This window comes from Melanerpes formicivorus, unplaced genomic scaffold (genome assembly GCF_026170545.1).
Source record: "Melanerpes formicivorus ecotype bairdi unplaced genomic scaffold, bMelFor1.0.p_v2 SCAF_23, whole genome shotgun sequence".
Taxonomy (NCBI): domain Eukaryota; kingdom Metazoa; phylum Chordata; class Aves; order Piciformes; family Picidae; genus Melanerpes; species Melanerpes formicivorus.
In genome coordinates this window covers 5613806-5633286 of record NW_027142375.1, presented here as the reverse complement: position 1 = coordinate 5633286, position 19481 = coordinate 5613806, and the positions used below count along the sequence as shown (strand labels likewise).

The 19481-nt window shown below is 42.1% G+C and overlaps 2 protein-coding genes across 7 annotated transcripts in view; one reads left to right on the top strand and one right to left on the bottom strand.

The window, feature by feature from the left end:
* Positions 1-5160, bottom strand: part of HIBADH (3-hydroxyisobutyrate dehydrogenase) — a 95236-nt gene extending 90076 nt beyond the window's left edge. Inside the window, exon 1 of one of the 2 annotated variants that reach the window (XM_068152378.1) lies at positions 5032-5160. In XM_068152378.1, coding sequence (XP_068008479.1) covers positions 5032-5113 — 82 coding nt within the window. In that variant the 5' untranslated portion in view covers positions 5114-5160. The remainder of the gene's footprint in view (positions 1-5031) is intronic. The other variant, XM_068152379.1, reaches the window with a different exon arrangement.
* An 8767-nt stretch (positions 5161-13927) lies between these two features.
* TAX1BP1 (Tax1 binding protein 1) overlaps positions 13928-19481 on the top strand; it is a 57843-nt gene continuing 52289 nt past the window's right edge. For all 5 annotated transcript variants that reach the window (XM_068152383.1, XM_068152385.1, XM_068152382.1 and 2 more), the window contains exons 1-2: positions 13928-14010; positions 17225-17408. In XM_068152383.1, the coding sequence (XP_068008484.1) occupies positions 17232-17408 (177 nt within the window). In that variant the 5' untranslated portion in view covers positions 13928-14010; positions 17225-17231. The remainder of the gene's footprint in view (positions 14011-17224; positions 17409-19481) is intronic.

Below are 19481 nucleotides of genomic sequence, written 5' to 3'. Positions count from 1 at the left end.
TACTATGATACCTAAGGGAGATGGTTTCAGTTACATTTTGCAAATGCCAATCAGTTGCATTTAGAATCATGGCTGAGTTTTTAAGGACTACTTAAGACAGTGGGAGTTTGCCAAACAGAGGATGTTTAAGAAGGCACAATTTTTCATATCCTCATATTAGATGAAACTCCACAGGTGCTATCACAGAAGGTGATACCCCCAGCTTGAATATCTATGCTTTGTTTACTGCTTGACACACGGCACAGACTTGGTTTTGAAATAACTCTGTAATCAAACATCGAAGGATTGATATTCTGCAAACCCACATACACTTAACTAATCCCATCAATTGCAGAAGCATTTGCAGGAACTGTCCCTGTGGTATTGAGTCCATTTCACTTCAGACATAAAATCTACCATAACCTGCTGCAATCACATGGCTGGAAAAATGCCCAGTCTACATACAGCTTCTAACAGAGGGCAGAATATCAGCAGCAGAAACAACAGGATCCACTTTTAAAATTATCACTGATACCATGTGCAACTAATTCTCCTTCACTGGGAACAGAACCAGCAACCTAGGTTAATCTACAGATCACACTCATTGTGAGCAGATCTAGACACAGCTACACTGAGTCAAAGAACTTGGGTTCTTCCCAGGAGATTCTTCATTATTCTTTTAAGGCAACATGTGCTCACAGAGCCTATGACGGAAGATCAACTTATGGCCCTCTTGCTGTATTGGGGGTTTACAGGCAACACAGACTAAGGTGTTTTGCTTTGAAAAGTCAGCCTATGGTAGAAACACTTGACCTAGCCAATAACTTCATGAAAATTTTACCTTAAAGATAATTTCAAAATCAGCAAGAGTTTATGAATCTTTGAATGCCTTTCCTTGAACAAAATACATTCATTAGGACAGTAAAATCAGGAATGCACAGATTGTAATCCTGCCCTTCTAAAGCTGGCCTGTAAATTCCTTAAAACCTGTCTTCGAAAGTTTCTACATAAAGATATTGCTCAGGTTGAAAAGCAAATTGCTTTCAATGACTGTTAGAAGTTTAGGTAATTTCACGTTTACATTTCATTTTACATTGTTTCCCAAAGTAATGATTCTTACACTTTCAAGGAAGAATTTCAGCTCCAGTATCATAGTATCATAGTATCAGTCAGGGTTGGAAGGGACCACAAGGATCATCTAGTTCCAACCCCCCTGCCACGGGCAGGGACACCCCACACTAGATCAGGCTGGCCAGAGCCTCATCCAGCCTGGTCTTAAACACCCCCAGGGACGGGGCTTAAACACCTCCAGGGAGAACCCATTCCAGGGCTTCACCACTCTCATGGTGAAGAACCTCCTCCTCACCTCCAGCCTGAATCTCCCCACCTCCAGCTTCATTCCATTCCCCCTAGTCCTATCACTCCCTGAGATCCTGAAAAGTCCTTCCCCAGCCTTCCTGTAGGCCCCCTTCAGATACTGGAAGGCCACAATGAGGTCACCTGGGAGCCTTCTCTTCTGCAGACTGAACAGCCCCATCTCCTTCAGTCTGTCCTCATAGGAGAGGTGCTCCAGCCCTCTGATCATCCTTGTGGCCCTTCTCTGGACTTCTCTGCCTTGAATTGACTGCAAATACTCGACTACACAGACACTGTAATACACAGTGCACAGGACATCTTTTGGTATTCAAACAAAAAGGAACTAAGAGCTGAATGGGACCATAGACAGCAGAGCTGGGAAAGGTCCAGTACGTTGAGACCGTGCTTTCCCTCAGAGTACAACTGGCTAAGAATGGGACTGAGAAACCTGTAACTCTCAACTAGTAATCTCAACCATATTACTTTCTTTTTGCCATTATAAGACCTATTTTGAAAATGTTTACCAAAATTTCTAGCTCCTGGGATGAAATCCCTAGCTCCACAGTCAAATGAAACAGATCAATCTGGCACAAGGTGTAACAGCCCACATACTCCTGTCCTACATGAATTTCCTACTTGAAATGGTTGCAAGTCATATTAGTATTCTTGATCTCTCTGGAATCTTGAGTTCTTTTCCAGCCCAGTAGGTGAGACTTAATAGGAGCATGGGAAGAATCCCAGAGGATGCTCAACTACTGAATTTGCTGGTTTTGCTCAGGGCTTTATGAGAAAGTGCAGTTGCATGTGAAGCAACTTGACAACATGATGACAATTCAATATGAGCTACTAAAAGAAGGATTTTACCATTGATTTAACATCTTAAAATCTAGTACAACAGAAGACTTTATCCCTTTTCTCCTTCCTGCTTTGAAAGAAAGGATCAGAGAGACCTGTGTTTTGTGTAGACTTCTGTATGGAATCTCGTAAAACCTCTACTGAACTAGATCCTGAAGGGAACTGGATGGAGAAACATAGAAGTTAGAGAGGGCAGGTGTACCTGGGCAGTATCAGGTCTTTCTGCCCCTAGAAGCTTTGCCAATGGAATTTAAACTGCCCCAGGGTCACAGACTTTTAAAGGTTATGCAATGATTTTGAAAACTGCACCCTGCCAAAACCGTAATTTAAGGCAATTACAAGACTCTAAATTTGGCCAGCTTTACATTGAAAACATCCCACTTGCTCTTCCTTGCCTCTGCAAAGATCTGCTGATGAAAACCAGGCTTGTTCTCTTGTAACAGTCTGAGTCATTTCCTTATCTATAGCTATACCTCATTAAATATTTGATAATACATTAAAGACAACTTTTCATCTAAAATGAATATCAAGTATACAGCTGATCCCTTAATTAAGTAATGTGCTGGACTTCTGAGCAGAAGGTCTTTCTGTCATAATCCCTACTTAGTAATTAATGCTTCTCTGCACCAGAGCATAGAATCGTTTTGACAATTGAAACACAGCTTCTCTACCAGCAAAAGTACTACTTACCTATTAACTGAATGGGTTCCCACTACTCATCCAAAACTATTTCTGATGACATTTTCACTCTCTAGCAGGATACTGTTTTCTTTGATGAATCTTAATTCATCAGAAAATCTTCCTTTATCAGCCACAATATCTCATTAACACCTCTTCATCTCCCTAGCAGTCCCCAGAAGGAATTCTTCACATTTGTCAAAAAGCTAAGGTCACATACATCCTCTCCATGAAGCACATTTGACAGCGGCTTGCCAGCTGCAGATCACAGGACTACATGGTCTCTATCCAACTTGCTAATACACAAACAAATACCCAAGATGCTCCTCCAAAACCTGCCTCAGCTATTTTCTTCTAGGTGATTTAACAGCCTCTAGTGTTAACACAGAGAAGAAACAATCCATCATGATCTGCACCAGCTGCAAAGAGCAAGTGACCAAGTAACTAAGGAGCATTCAGTAAGTGAATGAAGATAGCTCACTTGTTAACTCAAGCTGTGGTGTTGGACAGCTCTCAGAGCTGGCAGACTTCCTTCACTAGAATGGCATTTCACACAGAGTAACAGTTGATGAAATCAATACCCAGAAGACAACTTTTACATTACTCAAACTAAAGAAAAGGATGGCAACCTGATAAATGCATTAGAGATGGAGAAACTTTGACATATAACTAAGCAGTACAGGTTAGCAGTTAAGAAGACTTAATGCTTAGACCTTCATCCCATAAACATTTCTCAAGAGTCAAGAGGACTTTCAGCACAGTCACTACTGACTAAGTAAGCCAGAGTTTAAATGCTGTGGGCAAAATGGAAGTTTCTTGGGAGAGTCACAATTTCTTCTTCAACCACTCGGGTCTTCAGGCACAGATAAACTATGTTTTTCAACTTCAAGGGTCAGTATAGTGCTTTTGTTGCTTTTCACACCCATGCTCACAACCAAGAAATTAGATCCTTCTCTACATTAAACAAGAGTATTGAAATATTGATCTGAGTGGTGGATTTCAAAGCTCTTACAGAAATACCTGACAGTTACCATGCACAGAGAGTTCAAAGTACATTGGAAGCTAATGCTTTCAATTGTGGTATCAGGAAAGATACTAAGCAGCTCTCCTGTCTTGTGACCAACATGCCTGCTGCATCTAAGCTATTACATAGCACACCAGAGCTGCAAGTATAAAAGAAATAAATCATGCATTAGTGGCACAGAGACAGTCAAGCAAAAATAACACTGAAAGCTAACTTCAAAACTGTCAAACACTTTTCCCTGATCAGTCCAAATTAGGTTTAAGAGCCTAAAAGTTAATTATTTAAAAGAATATATTTCTTCCACTTTGCTAATTGAAAACTCTTCACCTATCTGTTGGGAGCCTTGCTTTTCACAGACATACACAAGCAACAGACTGCTATGGAATGACATAGAAAAGATAACTGAAGGTGCCTCTTCAACTGTCTACTTCAGCAGTTAAACTCCTTGGAAATGGCAATGTGATTTTCAGGACTCTGTAGAGGTAAGAAGTTCAGGTCCAGCTGTACATGTACATTCCTCTTTCACTTGCACCGACAGGACATTCGCAGGTGTTTGCTCCTTCTACTGCCCATGAATCAGTCATATGGGCGAGTGAGTGCCTGCGGAGCTGGCACAGGGGCAATGTCGCTGGATTTACCTTCGGTTGAAGGAAAACAACCGGATACACTAATCGAGAGGCTTGAACAGCCCAACTCTAGGTGACAGGTACTGCTAAAATGTCACTGATGCCACAAGAAATACTGGAGGGTTCTCATAATTTCCAGGAATACTATTTTAAGCAAGTGAGTGAAAACATTTATGGAGATAAACCACTCCGAAGCTCCGGTGCGGCCTCGAGTAAGCCGGCAGCGGGAGCCACTTTGCAGGCACACGCCGCGCCAGCCATGACCGCCCCGCGCTCCATCGAAGGGCCCCTCACCAGAGCCGCCCGGCGGGGCGGTTTCGGGGCCTGCCAGGCGCGGGGCTGGCCATTGGGCTGGGCCCGTCGGGCGCCAAGGGCCCGCAGCTGCTAAAGGCAGCGCTGCAGCAGCGCTCGCCGGCCGAGCCCCTGGAAAGGCCGAACCTTTCCTCGCCGGGCAGCGACCGCCCGGCGGTCAGAGTGGGATCGCTCGGGACGGGAGGAGGGGCAGGTCCTTACCCATCGCCGCGCGGGCGGCACGCACCCGCCTGTGCCAGCGCCACCAGCACGCAGGTCCCCCGAGCACCACAGCCGCGGCCATGCTGCACCCCCTCGCCGAGTGACCTCCTGGCAGCCGCGACCCGCCCCGGCACCTCCCCGCCCGCCGCTACCGCCCGCCGCCACCCGGGAGTTGTGAGCGGCAGCTGCCGCAGCCAACCACAGACTCCTCTTGGCGGGACTCAGCCAATCGAAGCGCACAGCCTCCGCCCCACGGCTGGCCAGCCTCGTGACGGATGGGGCGGTGCCGTTCCCCACGCCCGGAGCGAGAAGAGGGGCGGGGTGGGGGCCGGGTCGGCGCTGGGGAAGCTTATTGGGGAAGAGGAGCCGGGAGTAATTTTGTCCTGCAGTCTATAGGCCCCTTGGGGGAGGTGTTTCCTTTCAGCCTTTCTCTTCCCTGTGTCTGACGGCTGCGACCTCCCCTTCCTGTGTCGCGGCGAGGAGGGAGGCTTGGCGGAGGACTGGGAGGGAAGGCAGGAGCGGGTTTGAGCTGCTGCAGCAAGGCGTAAACGCGTTCTTGGAGTGAGGGAAAAGGCCACCTTACGCTAATTTTGCCTAGTCAGATGACAAACAGTTGTTACAGCTTCTGACTGTCTTCGTTTGGTGGGTTGACCCCAGGTGGACTCTAGGTTCCCACCCAAAACCACTCTATCACTCAGAGAAAATACAAGGAAGGGCTGGTGGGTTTGAGATAAGGACAGGGAGATCACCCGCCAGTCATCTTTTTGGGCAAAGCAGACTCAACCTGGGGAAAAATAATTCATTGCCAATCAATAGGCTAATGAGAAACAAAAGCTAAATCATAGTTAAAAGTAGCATCTTGTTCTTCAGAGCAGGGCTTCAGCTCCATTCCTACAATGGCCATGTTCATCTCTCTTGAACCAAGACACTGAATTTATTTTCCTGACAGAAAAAAGTCACCTTACATTGTTGTGGGGGAATGATGGGTACTCCCTTAGTCATTAGGTTACTCTTCTCAGGTCAGAGCTTTTTTTTTGTAGCTGTTACTAGTATCATTTCCAGACCTCCCTCTACATCAGTGACCAGCTGGAACCAATGGAGATCCATCTGCGAAAGGATGCTGAGCTGGTTGAGAGCATATGGGTTAAGATTAAAGAGAAGATGGGAAGGTTGCAGCTGGGAGTACATTCCAGAGAAATATCTCTGCATATTTCCTGTCTGATGGATCACTGCCAGAGACAAGACTACTGGGCTAGAGGGACCTTGAGTCCATCATAACATAGCATTCTTCACGCCTGGAAATATTCGAGTTGGGATTCTCAGGGCAGCACTCGTTTCCTAGCCGTGTGCACTTCGTTAGCTAACAACATGGAATGTATAAGCAGCAATGCAAGTGGTCATTTTTGCCTGGAGGGAAAAAAACCCCACCAACAACCCAACACAAACTAAACAAAACAAAACAGTCTGTAATTTAGCAATCAGCCATGAGCTAAATATATGTGATATTTGAAATACTGCATATACTTAAGGGGAAGTAAATTGCAGGCTTCTGTGGGAAAGTAGTTCCCTGGGGGAAGTCAGAGACTTTCTTTTGGTATGAAGACTTAATGTCTGTTCTGTCAGAAGTGTGTGTACTACAGTTTGTAAAGTGAGTGCATCTCACTGGTACATCTGGCAGGTATCAATGCAATATGTATTTGTACTAACTGATACCAAGTTCAGTCAAATGCTGTAAGTTTTTCCTTCTATTTAGCTCTAATAAATCCCATTATGATGTTTAGGCTAGACTGTTCTGAGTGGGTTTCTTAGAAGAATTTAAAAGATTCAAGCACTTATTTCCTAGAAGAATTTAGTGATCTTCTTCAAGTTCTTTTCAAAGTCCCATCCAAGCAGAATGCATTAGAGATACCTTATCTTATTAAATTTCATGGAAAATTCTGTGGATTCTCCAAAGTCCCTGAAGAGACTTCATCTAAATAACCAATCCTTGTACTCACAGCATTTTTCTCAAAGGAATGTGAGATGTTGTACAGGGAGGACTGCATATATGTTGTACCATGAACTATAGAGAGTTGTTCCATTTGGAAAATAGACACCAAAACAAAAAACAAACAAACAAAAGTTGAAGTGTGAGAACAGCAACCTCTACAGCATCCTATAGCATTTGAGCTTGGTTTACTTTTTGTGTTTTAACTGAAAAAAAACATCATATTTACAATTATTTTAATGGATTTAGAATCTGACAGTGTTTCTCTACAGTATCTTACTTTCACATGCTTGTTTCACATGATATAGAAATGCAAAGAGGAGGGAAACTTTTGTTCAGATTTCAATGCACACCTATTGTAAAAAACAGCTGAAAAAGGAAACAAACTGCAGAAGAAGTATGGCTACATATTTGATATCAATCATGGTCATTTCATTTTTACTTCTACATGTAATGCACTATATATAGAACATACTGATTGGTTTGGGAATTGCAAAAACCAGTCACTCAGTGCCCTTCTGCCAGTTATGGAGTACTAGCATAGGAAAAGAGAATTAACATGTTAGGGGAACAGGGAAAAGCAATGTGGAAAATCATAGAATAGAATCATAGAATCAACAAGGTTGGAAAAGACCTCCAAGATCATCAAGTCCAACCTGTCACCCAAGACCTCTTGACTACTAGACCATGGCACCAAGTGCCACATCCAATGCCCTCTTGAACACCTCTAGGGATGGCGACTCCACCACCTCCCCAGGCAGCCCATTCCAATGGCTAACAGCTATCTCAGTGAAGAACTTTCTCCTCACCTCAAGCCTAAACTTCCCCTGGTGCAGCCTGAGACTGTGTCCTCTCATTGATCTCAAACTTAGGAGTCCAAGTAAGGTGAGGTAACTGTCGCCCAGGAAAAGATGCATGCATACAAAAAAACCAGGAAAAGTGTTTTTTTTCCAACCAACATATGTATATCAGTCTAAAAGCATCAGCTTCACATTACTCTGATAAAATCCTGAACCTCCTTATTATACAGAAAGAGCAATCCTTGCACTAACTCAGTCTTTTTGTTTTCCTGCACCACAATGTGAAACACATTTCTTCAGAAACATTTTCTCTGTGTGGAATGTTCCTAAGCAAAGTCTTGGCTATGACAAAATGAGAGGTGTTCTTGCTCCTAGTGAAATTCTTAAGAACATAAAGTTCCTGGACCAGTAAGGTGCATTAGGGGATATTACTCCTCATTGGCTTCCTAGAAGAATTAGTAACAAGTAGCATAACCTACTGCAGATCAGGAGAGCAATTAATTGACTTCTGACAAAGAGATATGGGTATTTGAGTACTATAATTCAACATAAGAAACCAGCATTTATTTTCTATACTTAGTTGTAAAATTTTGATTCAATTTTATGTTTTGTGCTTGCAATTAATAATACATTTAATTCCTTTGGACTTTTAGCTGTGTAGAATATAGGAAACATCAGTGACATGCAAAAGAAGGTGCACAAGAAAAAAACATCATGACAAGTTTGCAGAACCCAGAGCTGTTGATTTAGGACAATCAGTATAGTCAAAGTTGTTGTTATTAATAATAAATATAGTGTGAAATTAATGTCAAACTAATATAGTATACACTCATGGATGTTTTTTTCCCCTCCCAGTAACACCTTATTTTCACTGAATGTGTAATCAAACCTTGGTAAGAAACCTTTAAAGATGAATGTATCATTATCACTAGAGTAATATAATCCTGTTAGATAAGCAGTGACAATGCTGTGTTTGTAATAGCCTCTATTCTACAATAAATCTAGAGGGGGAATGTCAGCCTGGTCCAAGACAGATTAAATGCAGGGAACTGGAATATAGTTCCCAGCAAACAAACACTTTGAGGTCAGGAGGTTGTACTTGCTCAGCTGTTCTTCATGAGCCCTATTGGAAATAACTTTCATACCATCACTGTGTTTCATGCTATCCATTAATACTGAGGGCCATGTACAGTTGTGATATAAATGATTTCCAAGTGAAATATTGAGTGTAAAATGATCAAAAAGCAGTATGTAAATGGCAAATCCGGGTGGTGTTAGACACTGAATGAATCCAGTTCTCAAGATCTGTGCTTTTATGGGGAAAAATTCATCCCCCTTGGAAGCTTGTGGAAATTCCCATTGACAAATGAGCTGATTTGGCCCAGTGACCCTGTGATTAATACAACAAAAACTAAGGCTAACTATATTTGAATTTAGAAAAAGACTAGGAAGGATATTTGGCCAGTGTACTTTCCCTTGGCGGTTGACTAATTGCAGCAGAATGGGGACTGCAAGTCGAGAAAGGTCTGGGAAGGAGAGAGAGAACTACAGATCGAGTTTGCTTTTGGCATCTCTTCTAACAGACAGAAAAATGTGTGGATTCTGGGAGTGCTAAAATTAATATATATATATATATTTATATCTCAATGGTCAATTTGTAATGGGTAAAGTTCTCAAAAACTGTTAAGATAACTTGGTGTCTTATCACCCAGTTTTAAGGAAATGCTGCACTATTTACAGGCAATGTTAGTAGTGTTGACAAGCCCAGTCAAGTCTCAGTAGCAGCATTTTAGCAGGCAGTTCCATAAAGCTTTAAAGAGTCTCCTTCAGCACAAACATGGTATATTCAAAATATGCAGAAATACAGAGGGAATGCTGCCCACTGACATATCCCAGTAAAGATAACTGAAACACACACTGTAAAAGCAGCTTCTAACTATGGTGTTTGTGTACAAAACACTTATTACAGGCCAATTAGACCCTTTGCCATGTAGTAAATGAAAGCCACATGTCATGGCTGTGACAATACTATTTTAAGGAGTAAGAATTGTTACCCATGCTAGTAATGTAAATTATATTTGGACTGAAAGTTTCCAGTTCCAAAACACAACAGCAGGTAACTACACTTTGGACAATATAGACTGAACATGAGCCAGCAGTGTGCCCAGGTAGCCAAGAAGGCTGATGGCATCCTGGCCTGTATCAGGAATAGTGTGGTGAGCAGGAAAGTCATTCTGCCCCTGTACTCAGCACTGCTCAGGCCACACCTTGAGTACTGTGTCCAGTACTGTGTCCAGAACTCCTAGATCCAGGATAGGGGACCAGGAGACAGCATTAGTATGACTCAGTCATCTTTAGATCCTTTGTGAAAAATCTATACTATTACAAGGAAACAGGAAAGCTGCCAAGCTTCTTGCAAACACAGTGCACAGACGCTTCTGTGCTCTGTCAACTGTGGCAGCCAGTGCCGGAGGGAAACCCAGAAAGGGATACAAGAAGCACACTGTAGGTAGCTGTGGAACATGTCTTTCTGTTTTCACTCCCTCAGGGTTAAGCACTGTGCCTTGAGGTACAAGAACTTGGAAATCTCATTGCTTGTTTGTTTCCTGCCACATGCAGTTTTCTTGCCTCTGAAAGCAAAATGTTGGTCATTTGGGAGCTTCCTATTACTCTCAGATAGCAAAGATAAAAGGCTGGGAGGAACAGTAAATCTACCAAAGCATACCAAACAAAGGTATGTGGCTCTGGGCAACCTGATCTAGTGTGAGGAGTCCCTGCCCATGGCAGGGGGGTTGGAACTAGATGATCCTTGAGGTCCCTTCCAACCCTAACTAAATTCTATGATTCTATTTACCTGTTCTATATCTGCTAAGATTTAAGTGACACCTACTCAGTGCTTATTTACATGCAGTTCTGTATATGCCAGGAAGAGGTATGCTAGAAGGAAAAAAACCATTGCAAACATCATAAATAAGAAATGAAACACTCCCCCAGACCTGGGTCTCCAGTGCACATATGTTAATTACACACCAGAGAGTAGAAAGCCTCGGTATGTGCAAGCATTTAATTCATTATTTGCATTTATTAAAAACATTCCTTTTCACTTTAACAATACAGTAACCCAACAGAGAAGTAACAGCAATTCAAATGTGGTCATTTACAGACATGCGGTTTCTTGTGCCCATTGTACAGTGCAGCGCTGCCAAGTCTCACACCTCAGGAGTAAGCTCTTGCTCTCTTCTCCCTCTGTTACACACATACATGCACACACATACACAATTTACATGTCTGCTCTCACCTATACTCTTTTGGGAAAACCCACAAATTTAATCAATCTCACACAGATTTAAAAACCCTGGCAGCTTTTGAATAGCTTTTCTTCATCAGCTGCAATTAAATGCTGGAAAAGAAATCCAAAATACACAGAGAGAGACTTTCTCCTTAATAGGAAACATTAACAACAGTTGCACATATCTTACTGGAAGGCAAAGTCTGCATGCCCTGTGATTAGACTTCCTCAACGCTGGGCAATTAAGTCTTGTCAGCCATAATATAAAACATTATTTGTAACTAACTGTTTTAAGAGTAGAGTTAATAGCTCTCCGTAACATGATCTTAAAGAAGTTGATTAAGTGTGCTTTACAATGTGACCAGAAAGAGCTTCTGATTAGTGACATCAATATATGTATTTTACACCTCACATGGCCTATACTTTCAAAAGTTGGGAGTGCTGAAGTAGGAGTCAAACCAAAATCAAATCCAATAATTAGAACCAAGGCATTTACTTACCACACGTCATCAATACCATCATGGCACACCAATGGATTGAATATCCACAGCATAAAGTGTCTTCCTCTAGCAATACAAACTAGAAATCTATCTTTTTTCTGTCACCCATATAAAGCAGAGATGAGCCTCAAGGGAAGAATTCGGGGCTGGATCCAAAACTCATCATGACTTTGGGTCAGGCTGTAAGACAGAAAGCAAACAGAAAAAATGTTAGGCTCTGGATCTGAATAAGAGTTCAAATATATTCTGGGTTAAACAGATGTGATGGGGACCCATTTGTAATTCCAAGGCTATAAACTGCTAAAGGAGCTCAGAGGTTTAAAAGATAGTATGAAAATAGCAAATGTTTTCCACAGTCGCCTCGGTTTCCTGAAACTCCATAATTGCCTCATACTTCCTTTGGCAATTCAAGTTAGCTGCTTAAGGTTTTTATTCCTTGTTCATCTCATGCTTGATGAAGGACTAGTCTCATGATGGCAAAGGAAGTCTTAGTATAATTACAAAGCAGGGGATTTTTATGTCCTAGACTGAATTTCAAACTTGTGTTGAATCTAGTCACGCTCTAATCCAGTTATTACATTCACATTCATATTTACCTTCCTTAATATTTCTATCAAAACCACAGTCTGAACTTTCTATTGTTAATTTGTCCTCTTATGTTCTTACAAAATTGAGACACTAAGAAAAAGGCTCTGCCATTTTTCTGGAAGTAAATATCCAGGCGAATTGTTTTTCAACAACAAACAGGTTGGACTCGATGATCTTTGAGGTCTCTTCCAACCTTAGTGATACTGTGATACTGTAAGAACCAATGCAAGTACCTTGTTTTACCTCTTAAATACAGAGTTAGCAACAGAAATAACACTGAATTATGACTAAACCATAACTAACTCTTTTGACTGGATGTTTATGAACTCAACACAGAAATACCTCAAGCTTCTTAAAAAAAAAAAAAACCAAACCAGAATTTGGGATATTTTCTTTAAATTAGGAAACAGATTTGCCCCCCAAACATTCACAGTAAAAACTGTGATACGAAAGAACAGCTTTACTTAAAACTTCCCATTATATTCCCACAACTCAGCATTATAATGGTGTTAAATGAAAGCAAAACTACATGTTAAGTCTTATTGATACTCCTCAGCTAGCTACTGTAAACCTCAAATTCTTCCCAAGCCCATGTGAGAAGTGTCTTGTCACTCTTAGCCCTTTATCAGGTCATAAAGAGCAGTGAGGAGAGGAAATGGAGAACAGAGATAAGAAGAAATAGTTCTCTCCACCTCCTTAGAAATATTTATTGGTTTCCTGATTAACATACGTGTTTAATTTTCCACTACAAAAATTGGTCTTGTCTTAAAGGAGAGAGTGCAGAGAATTGATTGCTTTCAAGGGAAAATGGCATATATGCTAAGAGATTATTGTGTAATACAGATCAGAGGAATACTCAGTAGCCTGTTACACATCTGAAGACATAAGGCTGTTTTCAGAAGCAAGAAGTGTAAAACAGAATCAAGTTCAATGAATAACCCTATTTAAAAGGACAGTTTCTGTGCTCCATCTTAGTTTCCTTTCTACTAGGTCCTACCAAGAAAAAGTAAGTATACTCATAAAAAACCTAAGTAAATTATTGTAGTAATTAATTCAATCATCATCTTTCTTCATATAACCTATTTGTTGAGAATACACATGAAAACATATAAGAAACAGTAGTAGCAAAGAGTAAAGGTGATGACCTGAAGACAATTTGTGGTAGCAACCAACTGGGAGAAGTCCTGCCCACGAATGAAGATTACTCATCAGTGTTCCTTGTTACTCTTGTAAGTGACTTGTCTTTGGGTGAAAACCAAGTAGTCAGTGTATTTATGAGGTAATGTGCTTTCATGGAGATCTGCCAGTGTATGCAAGCAGGAGAACTGTGTGTAAGCATTTCTGGTAACTCGTGTCTCAACCCTCTCTTGGCTTGGGTAGACCTAAGAAGGCTGGGATATTAATGGTGTAAACTTAGGACGTGCAAGTACGCCTGTGTTTTGGAAATGGGACCGAGGAGAAGATGAGTAAGTTAGGGTATGTGAATATTACCATGTTGTAATACCCAACGTCTAGGTAAAGAACTATGTTAAGCGGAAGACGACCTTTATAAAGGTGACGGCTAGATTGCTCTACCCATGCTGGGCTCACAGCACAGGCCAGATGCTCTGGCCTCACCTGAAGCACCGTACCTGTGTGAGGGCGGGAAGACCCGCGAAGCTCCGGCGCGGGGCTCCGATTCCGGCTGGCTGCCGCTGGCCCGCCCCGAGCGGGCAGGGCCGGGGCTGGAAGTGACGCGGGCGGGCGGGGTTATGAGGCGCTGATGGCGGAGGCCCCATGTTGTTGATGTCACGGACGTTCTCCGCATCTATCTAGGTAAGGGGCTTTCTTGGGCCTGGCTATGGGGGACGAATGGGTTTCACTTCTCCTTTGCTGTCAGCTTCCGGCAACCACTGGGGCGAACGGGGTCGTTAGGCCGTGGGCTTCGGTTCTGCGCCACTGGGAAGCTGTCCCCCATTCCTCCCCCCACATCTGTTTCGGGCCGGTCTCAGTCCGCGGGGAGGGGGGGGGTAAAGGGGGAGCGGCGGCTGTCTCTGAGTGCGGGAGGCTGTGCCGTGGGAAGTGACAGGGCGCCCCGCCGCCGTCGCGGTGGCGAGCGCATTCTGAAGGCCAGGAGCAAAGGTGATCCCCGGCGGGCAGGTGCGGCCGCGCCGGCCGCTGATTGTGCAGGGGGGTGGGGAAGGGGCAGGAGGAGAAAAGGCGCAGGCTGGCCCCGTGGAATAGAGGAGTAGAGCAGGTAGGGGCTGGGGTTGTCAGTTGCGCCCTGTCTCGCCGGGACCGCAGCTGAAGGGCTCCCGGAGAAGACGGCTTGGGGTGTTGCGGCTCGTCCTGCTATTGTTTTTCCTGCCTGACGAGCTTTTCTTCCTCCCGTCCTTTTCGGTACGTAAAATCAACCACGTCGTTCAGCCTCCTAGAGGGAGTCGCTTGTCATATGATAGTAATGAAGCCTAAATGTAGCTCTTCTGCTTTCTCCTCCTCCTCTCCTGTTTCCCAACCGGTAGCGGTGAGCTAAATAAGAAAGCACCCAGCATCCCCTACCCTACCCTTGAACTGTAAGTAGATCTCTGCTTCACCTAAGCTCCGGGGATTTTCCTACTGGAGAACAGTAATCCCGGATAATTCTGCTGGTCTGTACAAATTCAGATTTGCGAATAGGTCTGCTTTGGGCCTGGAAAGTGGTTGCCTTTTACTGGTTTCATTTAGGGCTAGTACTTGGCAGCGGCAGCTGGCAAACGGTGCAGAAATGAATGTTTGGATTCTTTTTTTGTGGTGGGTTTTCTTCCTTTTTATTTTTTAATCTCATTTTCCCCTTTTATTAATGCTGCGTGAATTCTTTTTGCGCTTATTATGAGTAATGAGAACTGGAACAGACTGTTTCATGTCAATATTATTTGGCTTCAGGTACAACTAAATTAATTATTTATTGTATTTGAAAAAGATGAAGGCTGTTCTTTTTCTTTTAGATTTGTAGGAGCTGCTGCTTCACAGCATTTATAGTTCAGAGTAGATTTGAGTGGTCTTAAATGTGATCCCCTGTTTTGAGAGGTGTGGGAGTTTTCTGGGGGTTTACTATACTGTAAAATTTCCTGTGATTTTGTGGACTCTGTAGCTGGATAACTGAGATAATTTAAGTGTGTCTTACTGTCTCTCAAAGCTAGCCTTTACCCAATTTATTGCTTGTGTAAGTTGCTGGTTTTGTCTTATATATCTGTTAATATTCACATGCTTGGCATTTTATCTCATTGCTTTTATTCAGGGTAAAAACCCTCCTTTTTTGTTGAACATCTGATACATCAAAATAATGCAATAATCACCTTCATGTGTTACACTAAATTAGGCAGTAATAAGCTCAAAACATTGAGGGCTTAAATATAAACAATCCTTGTTGAAGGTTCTTCTCGTTTTTAACGACAAATACCTGTTTATTTCAGAGTGTGTATTCTCTTAGGAAAAGATAGCTTTTTGCTACTTAGTTTTTAACTGGTGAAGAGGGTGTGGGGGTTTTCTGTTTGTTTTTAAGGCTGCGTGTGTTTCCTATAGCCTTTTGTCTTTGAACTTGAGATTTGCAGTGGCCCATCCCTTTTTGGGATTGGTTTCCATGTGTAGCATCAATGAAAGTAATATATTGTGTCAGATTGGCAGTTGCCTCATACAAAATGTGAATTTGGTCAGTATAAAATCACATTAGTAGCAACCAGAAGAAATATGTTAGATGTGAAAGGCCCCAGTGCTCCTAATAGAAAATGTTTTGACAAACCAGTTATTGTACATCGCAATCAAGCACTTGAAATTCTCCACTTCCCATCTTGGATTTTTGGCAGATATTGCTGAATCTTATGAAGACCTTCCTGTTCTGCTTGTGAAGCATTTTGAATGGCTGTAATTTTTAGCACTGTGTTTTCTGAATGAGGTGGTGAATGGAAAGCATGATTAAAAGCTTTTGCAGTCCGACTGATTAGTGTTAATCCCTCGACCATGCATAGTAATGAAACTGAACATGCAGGGCTGGGAACAGTGAGAGAAGTAAAGGATAACCATAGACTCATAAATAGAGGCAAGGGAACTCCTGAGGAAGAGGAAAAGAAAAAACAAACAACCCTTCTGTTCAGAGGCCTTGGTCTTGCATTTAAAAAATGCCTTAAAATGGAATTTTACTACTTTTACTGAGAGGGAAAGACAGACTTTGTATTTAAAAATGCTGTGAAAAGCACTGCGCAGTACAGATTCTGAGAAAAAACTTTAAGTAGGGAAGCTATGGAGGCTTTCTAAGGGCAACGAAGTTGGTGAGGGGTTTGGAACACAAGCCCTGTGAGGAGGGGCTGAGGGAGCTGGGGCTGCTTAGCCTGGAGAAGAGGAGACTCAGGGGTGACCTTATTGCTCTCAACTACCTGGAGGGAGGTTGTAGACAGGTGGATGTTGGTCTCTTCTCTCAGGCAGCCAGTACCAGAACAAGAGGACACAGTCTCAAGCTGTGCCAGGGGAGGTTTAGGCTGGATGTTAGGAATGGGCTGCCCAGGGAGGTGGTGGAGTCGCTGTCGTTGGGGGTGTTCAGGAGGAGACTTGCTGGGGTGCTTGGTGCCATGGGTTAGTTGTTTAGGTGGGTTGGATTGGTTGATAGGTTGGACACAATGATCTTGAAGGTCTCTTCCAATCTGGTTTATTCTATTCTATCCAAAACTACTAAGAATATTTCATTAAGAATGAACCCTGCTGTGTTTTCAGACCATCACTTTTATTGTGCACTTTCTGTTGCTGTATCTGAGAGAGAATCCTGGGGGGCATTCAGCTGAGCAGTGATTTTTCTACATCTTGATGTCATTGCTGAAATGACTGCCCATTTATTCTGAGAGGTGATTGCTTTGGAGTGATGCTGAGGCAGTGCATGTTGGTGAACTTGGTCTATAGCTGTCTATTTTTGGAACAGAGGAGCTAATTGTTGGGTTTCTTGTGTGTGTAAATAGATTAATTTTTGTAACTTAATACATCTTTCCGCTCAATTGAAGTAGCAACTTCTACAATTTTGTTTCAGATCCATCATGTCATCCTTTCAAGAAGTTCCATCTTCAGCTAGCACTTTGCAGACTTCCAATTTTGCACATGTGATTTTTCAAAATGTGGCAAAAAGTTACCTTCCGAACGCCCACCTTGAATGTCACTACACTCTGACCCAGTTCATCCATCCTCATCAGAAAGACTGGGTTGGGATTTTCAAGGTAAGTAAGGCTTGTTCTATTACTACTTCTCAAATGTCTCTGTCTTCTATTGCCAGTTAGAAAACAAAAATGGCAACAACAGTAAAAGCTTTCTCAAACTTAAGTGGAACATCACTCAAGTGATATATTGGTTCGTGCTTATTAGAATGTGAGTTTTATAACAAAGATCAAATGGGAGATTAGAACCAGAGAAGTGAGTATGCTTTAAGTCTGCTGGAGTAAAGGGAAGGTGTCATACAGTGGTCTTGTGCAGAATTAAATGGAGATGTTTTGAGAAGAGATGTGTGGGTACAGAGTGATGTGAATAGGATTATATGAAAGGTATGAGCCAGAGTAAAGGGTGAAATGTGTATGGAAAGAACAAATAGAGACTCTGGCCCACGTCCCTGAGTCATTTTTGTTGCTAGAACAGGCTGAACAGTAGAGATCACTAAAGTGACTCAAAAGAGACTCTTGGAAAAAGGAGAGGTGAGGCCACATCTAAATTATTTGGAGTTACTTTTAAAGGTTAATAGTTTAATGTGTGGAAATAGAAATCCATTAATTCCTACATCTGCTTCTATTTAAGATCTTGATCTATGTTTCTTTGTTAGTGTCGCTGCTAGCAGATGATGCTTAAATTCCTTTCTTAAATGGTTAATAGAAATCTTTATTTGGGCTTTAAAGGATTGATGTTTTGTCAGTGGGGAAGGGAGATGGGTAACAATATCTCGGTGCTGGAGAACACTTCCTTTAGAACTATATGCTCTTTAAGAATGTAAGTGCATCACTTTAATCTGTAGATCACCAGTGGGCTGTTCATCTTTATTCAAGACTGCAAAATAGAAGCTCTGTGCTCTGTAACAGCAGAAGCATTTATAATGTGATGTGCAAAGACTATACAGTCACTAAATTGTGCCTGGGAGGCATTAATGTACAAACAGGCACATTCTGAAGGTGCTGTTCATATTACACATAACCATTTTGAAATTATTGAAGGGTAACTTGAGAAGTGAATGTGTTTGCTTTGCTCATCTAAATAAAGGAGGCAGTCAGGACTCTAAAAATACTCACTAGGAACTCTCTGAAACAGTTTATCAGTGATTACATCAAATGCTGTGTACAAGGGACAGGTATCTTTATTTCATTTTGATGGTGATGATAGATTTCATAAACTACTGAGGTATGAGTTTTCATTCTTCTGTGGCAGTGACAGGTAATACCAGTTTGGCTGTCATTTCAGGAGCGTGTTGAGCTGGCATAAAGTAGTACTACTGCTGAAAGGAAAATTTCCTTTCGTGCACTGCACCTTATTTCTTGTGCTTCCTGTTCTTCATGTGAAACAAGCTCTTGTGTGCTAATCAGGAAATTGAGACCAGCATTTTGGGACTGGATTTTTGAAAAAATGTAATTTCCCAGCTCAATTTCCAGTTACTTAAATTTCATCAGCACAGGGGAAGGAAGCATTGTGAGGCAGGGAAAAGGATGAAAATTCATTTTGTAACTCTGTCAGCTGATGCTGAATATACTGTCAGTGTAGTTTCAGTACAGTGAGTTCAATGCAGCCAACTGTTCAGCTCTGTCTACAACTATGTGTGTGTATGAATAATGCTTACAGTAAAATTGTGAAAATACAGTTGTCCTGGGATAGATAATGGACAAAAGTTTGACTGTACTGTGACTTGAGTGTAAAAATTAGTGACTGATTGTTTCTGATTAACAAGCTACCTGGAAGTGGTTTGAAAACTGATGAAAGAGGCAGAGATGTTACCATTTATCCTAACTAATCATGAAAGCAATAATTAATGGCCTCCTGTGTTGGCCTAGTATGCAAGGAAAGGGAGGCTTCTGTGATAGAACTCAAAGCATTGATTCAATGACTGTTTACCTAGCAGGAGTAGAAGTCCACCTTGTCTTTCTGAGGTGATTAACTTGCTTAGGAAATAAACTTGTTTAAGCTGGTGTTGTTTAATCTTTGACTGGAATTGTGCAGAAAGCTACTAGTATTGCAATAGAGAGTACTGGACAGAGAGAAAAGGCAAAAAAAACCCTAGTGGTAATTTCATAGTATAGAAAATAAATACAGAGTAAAAT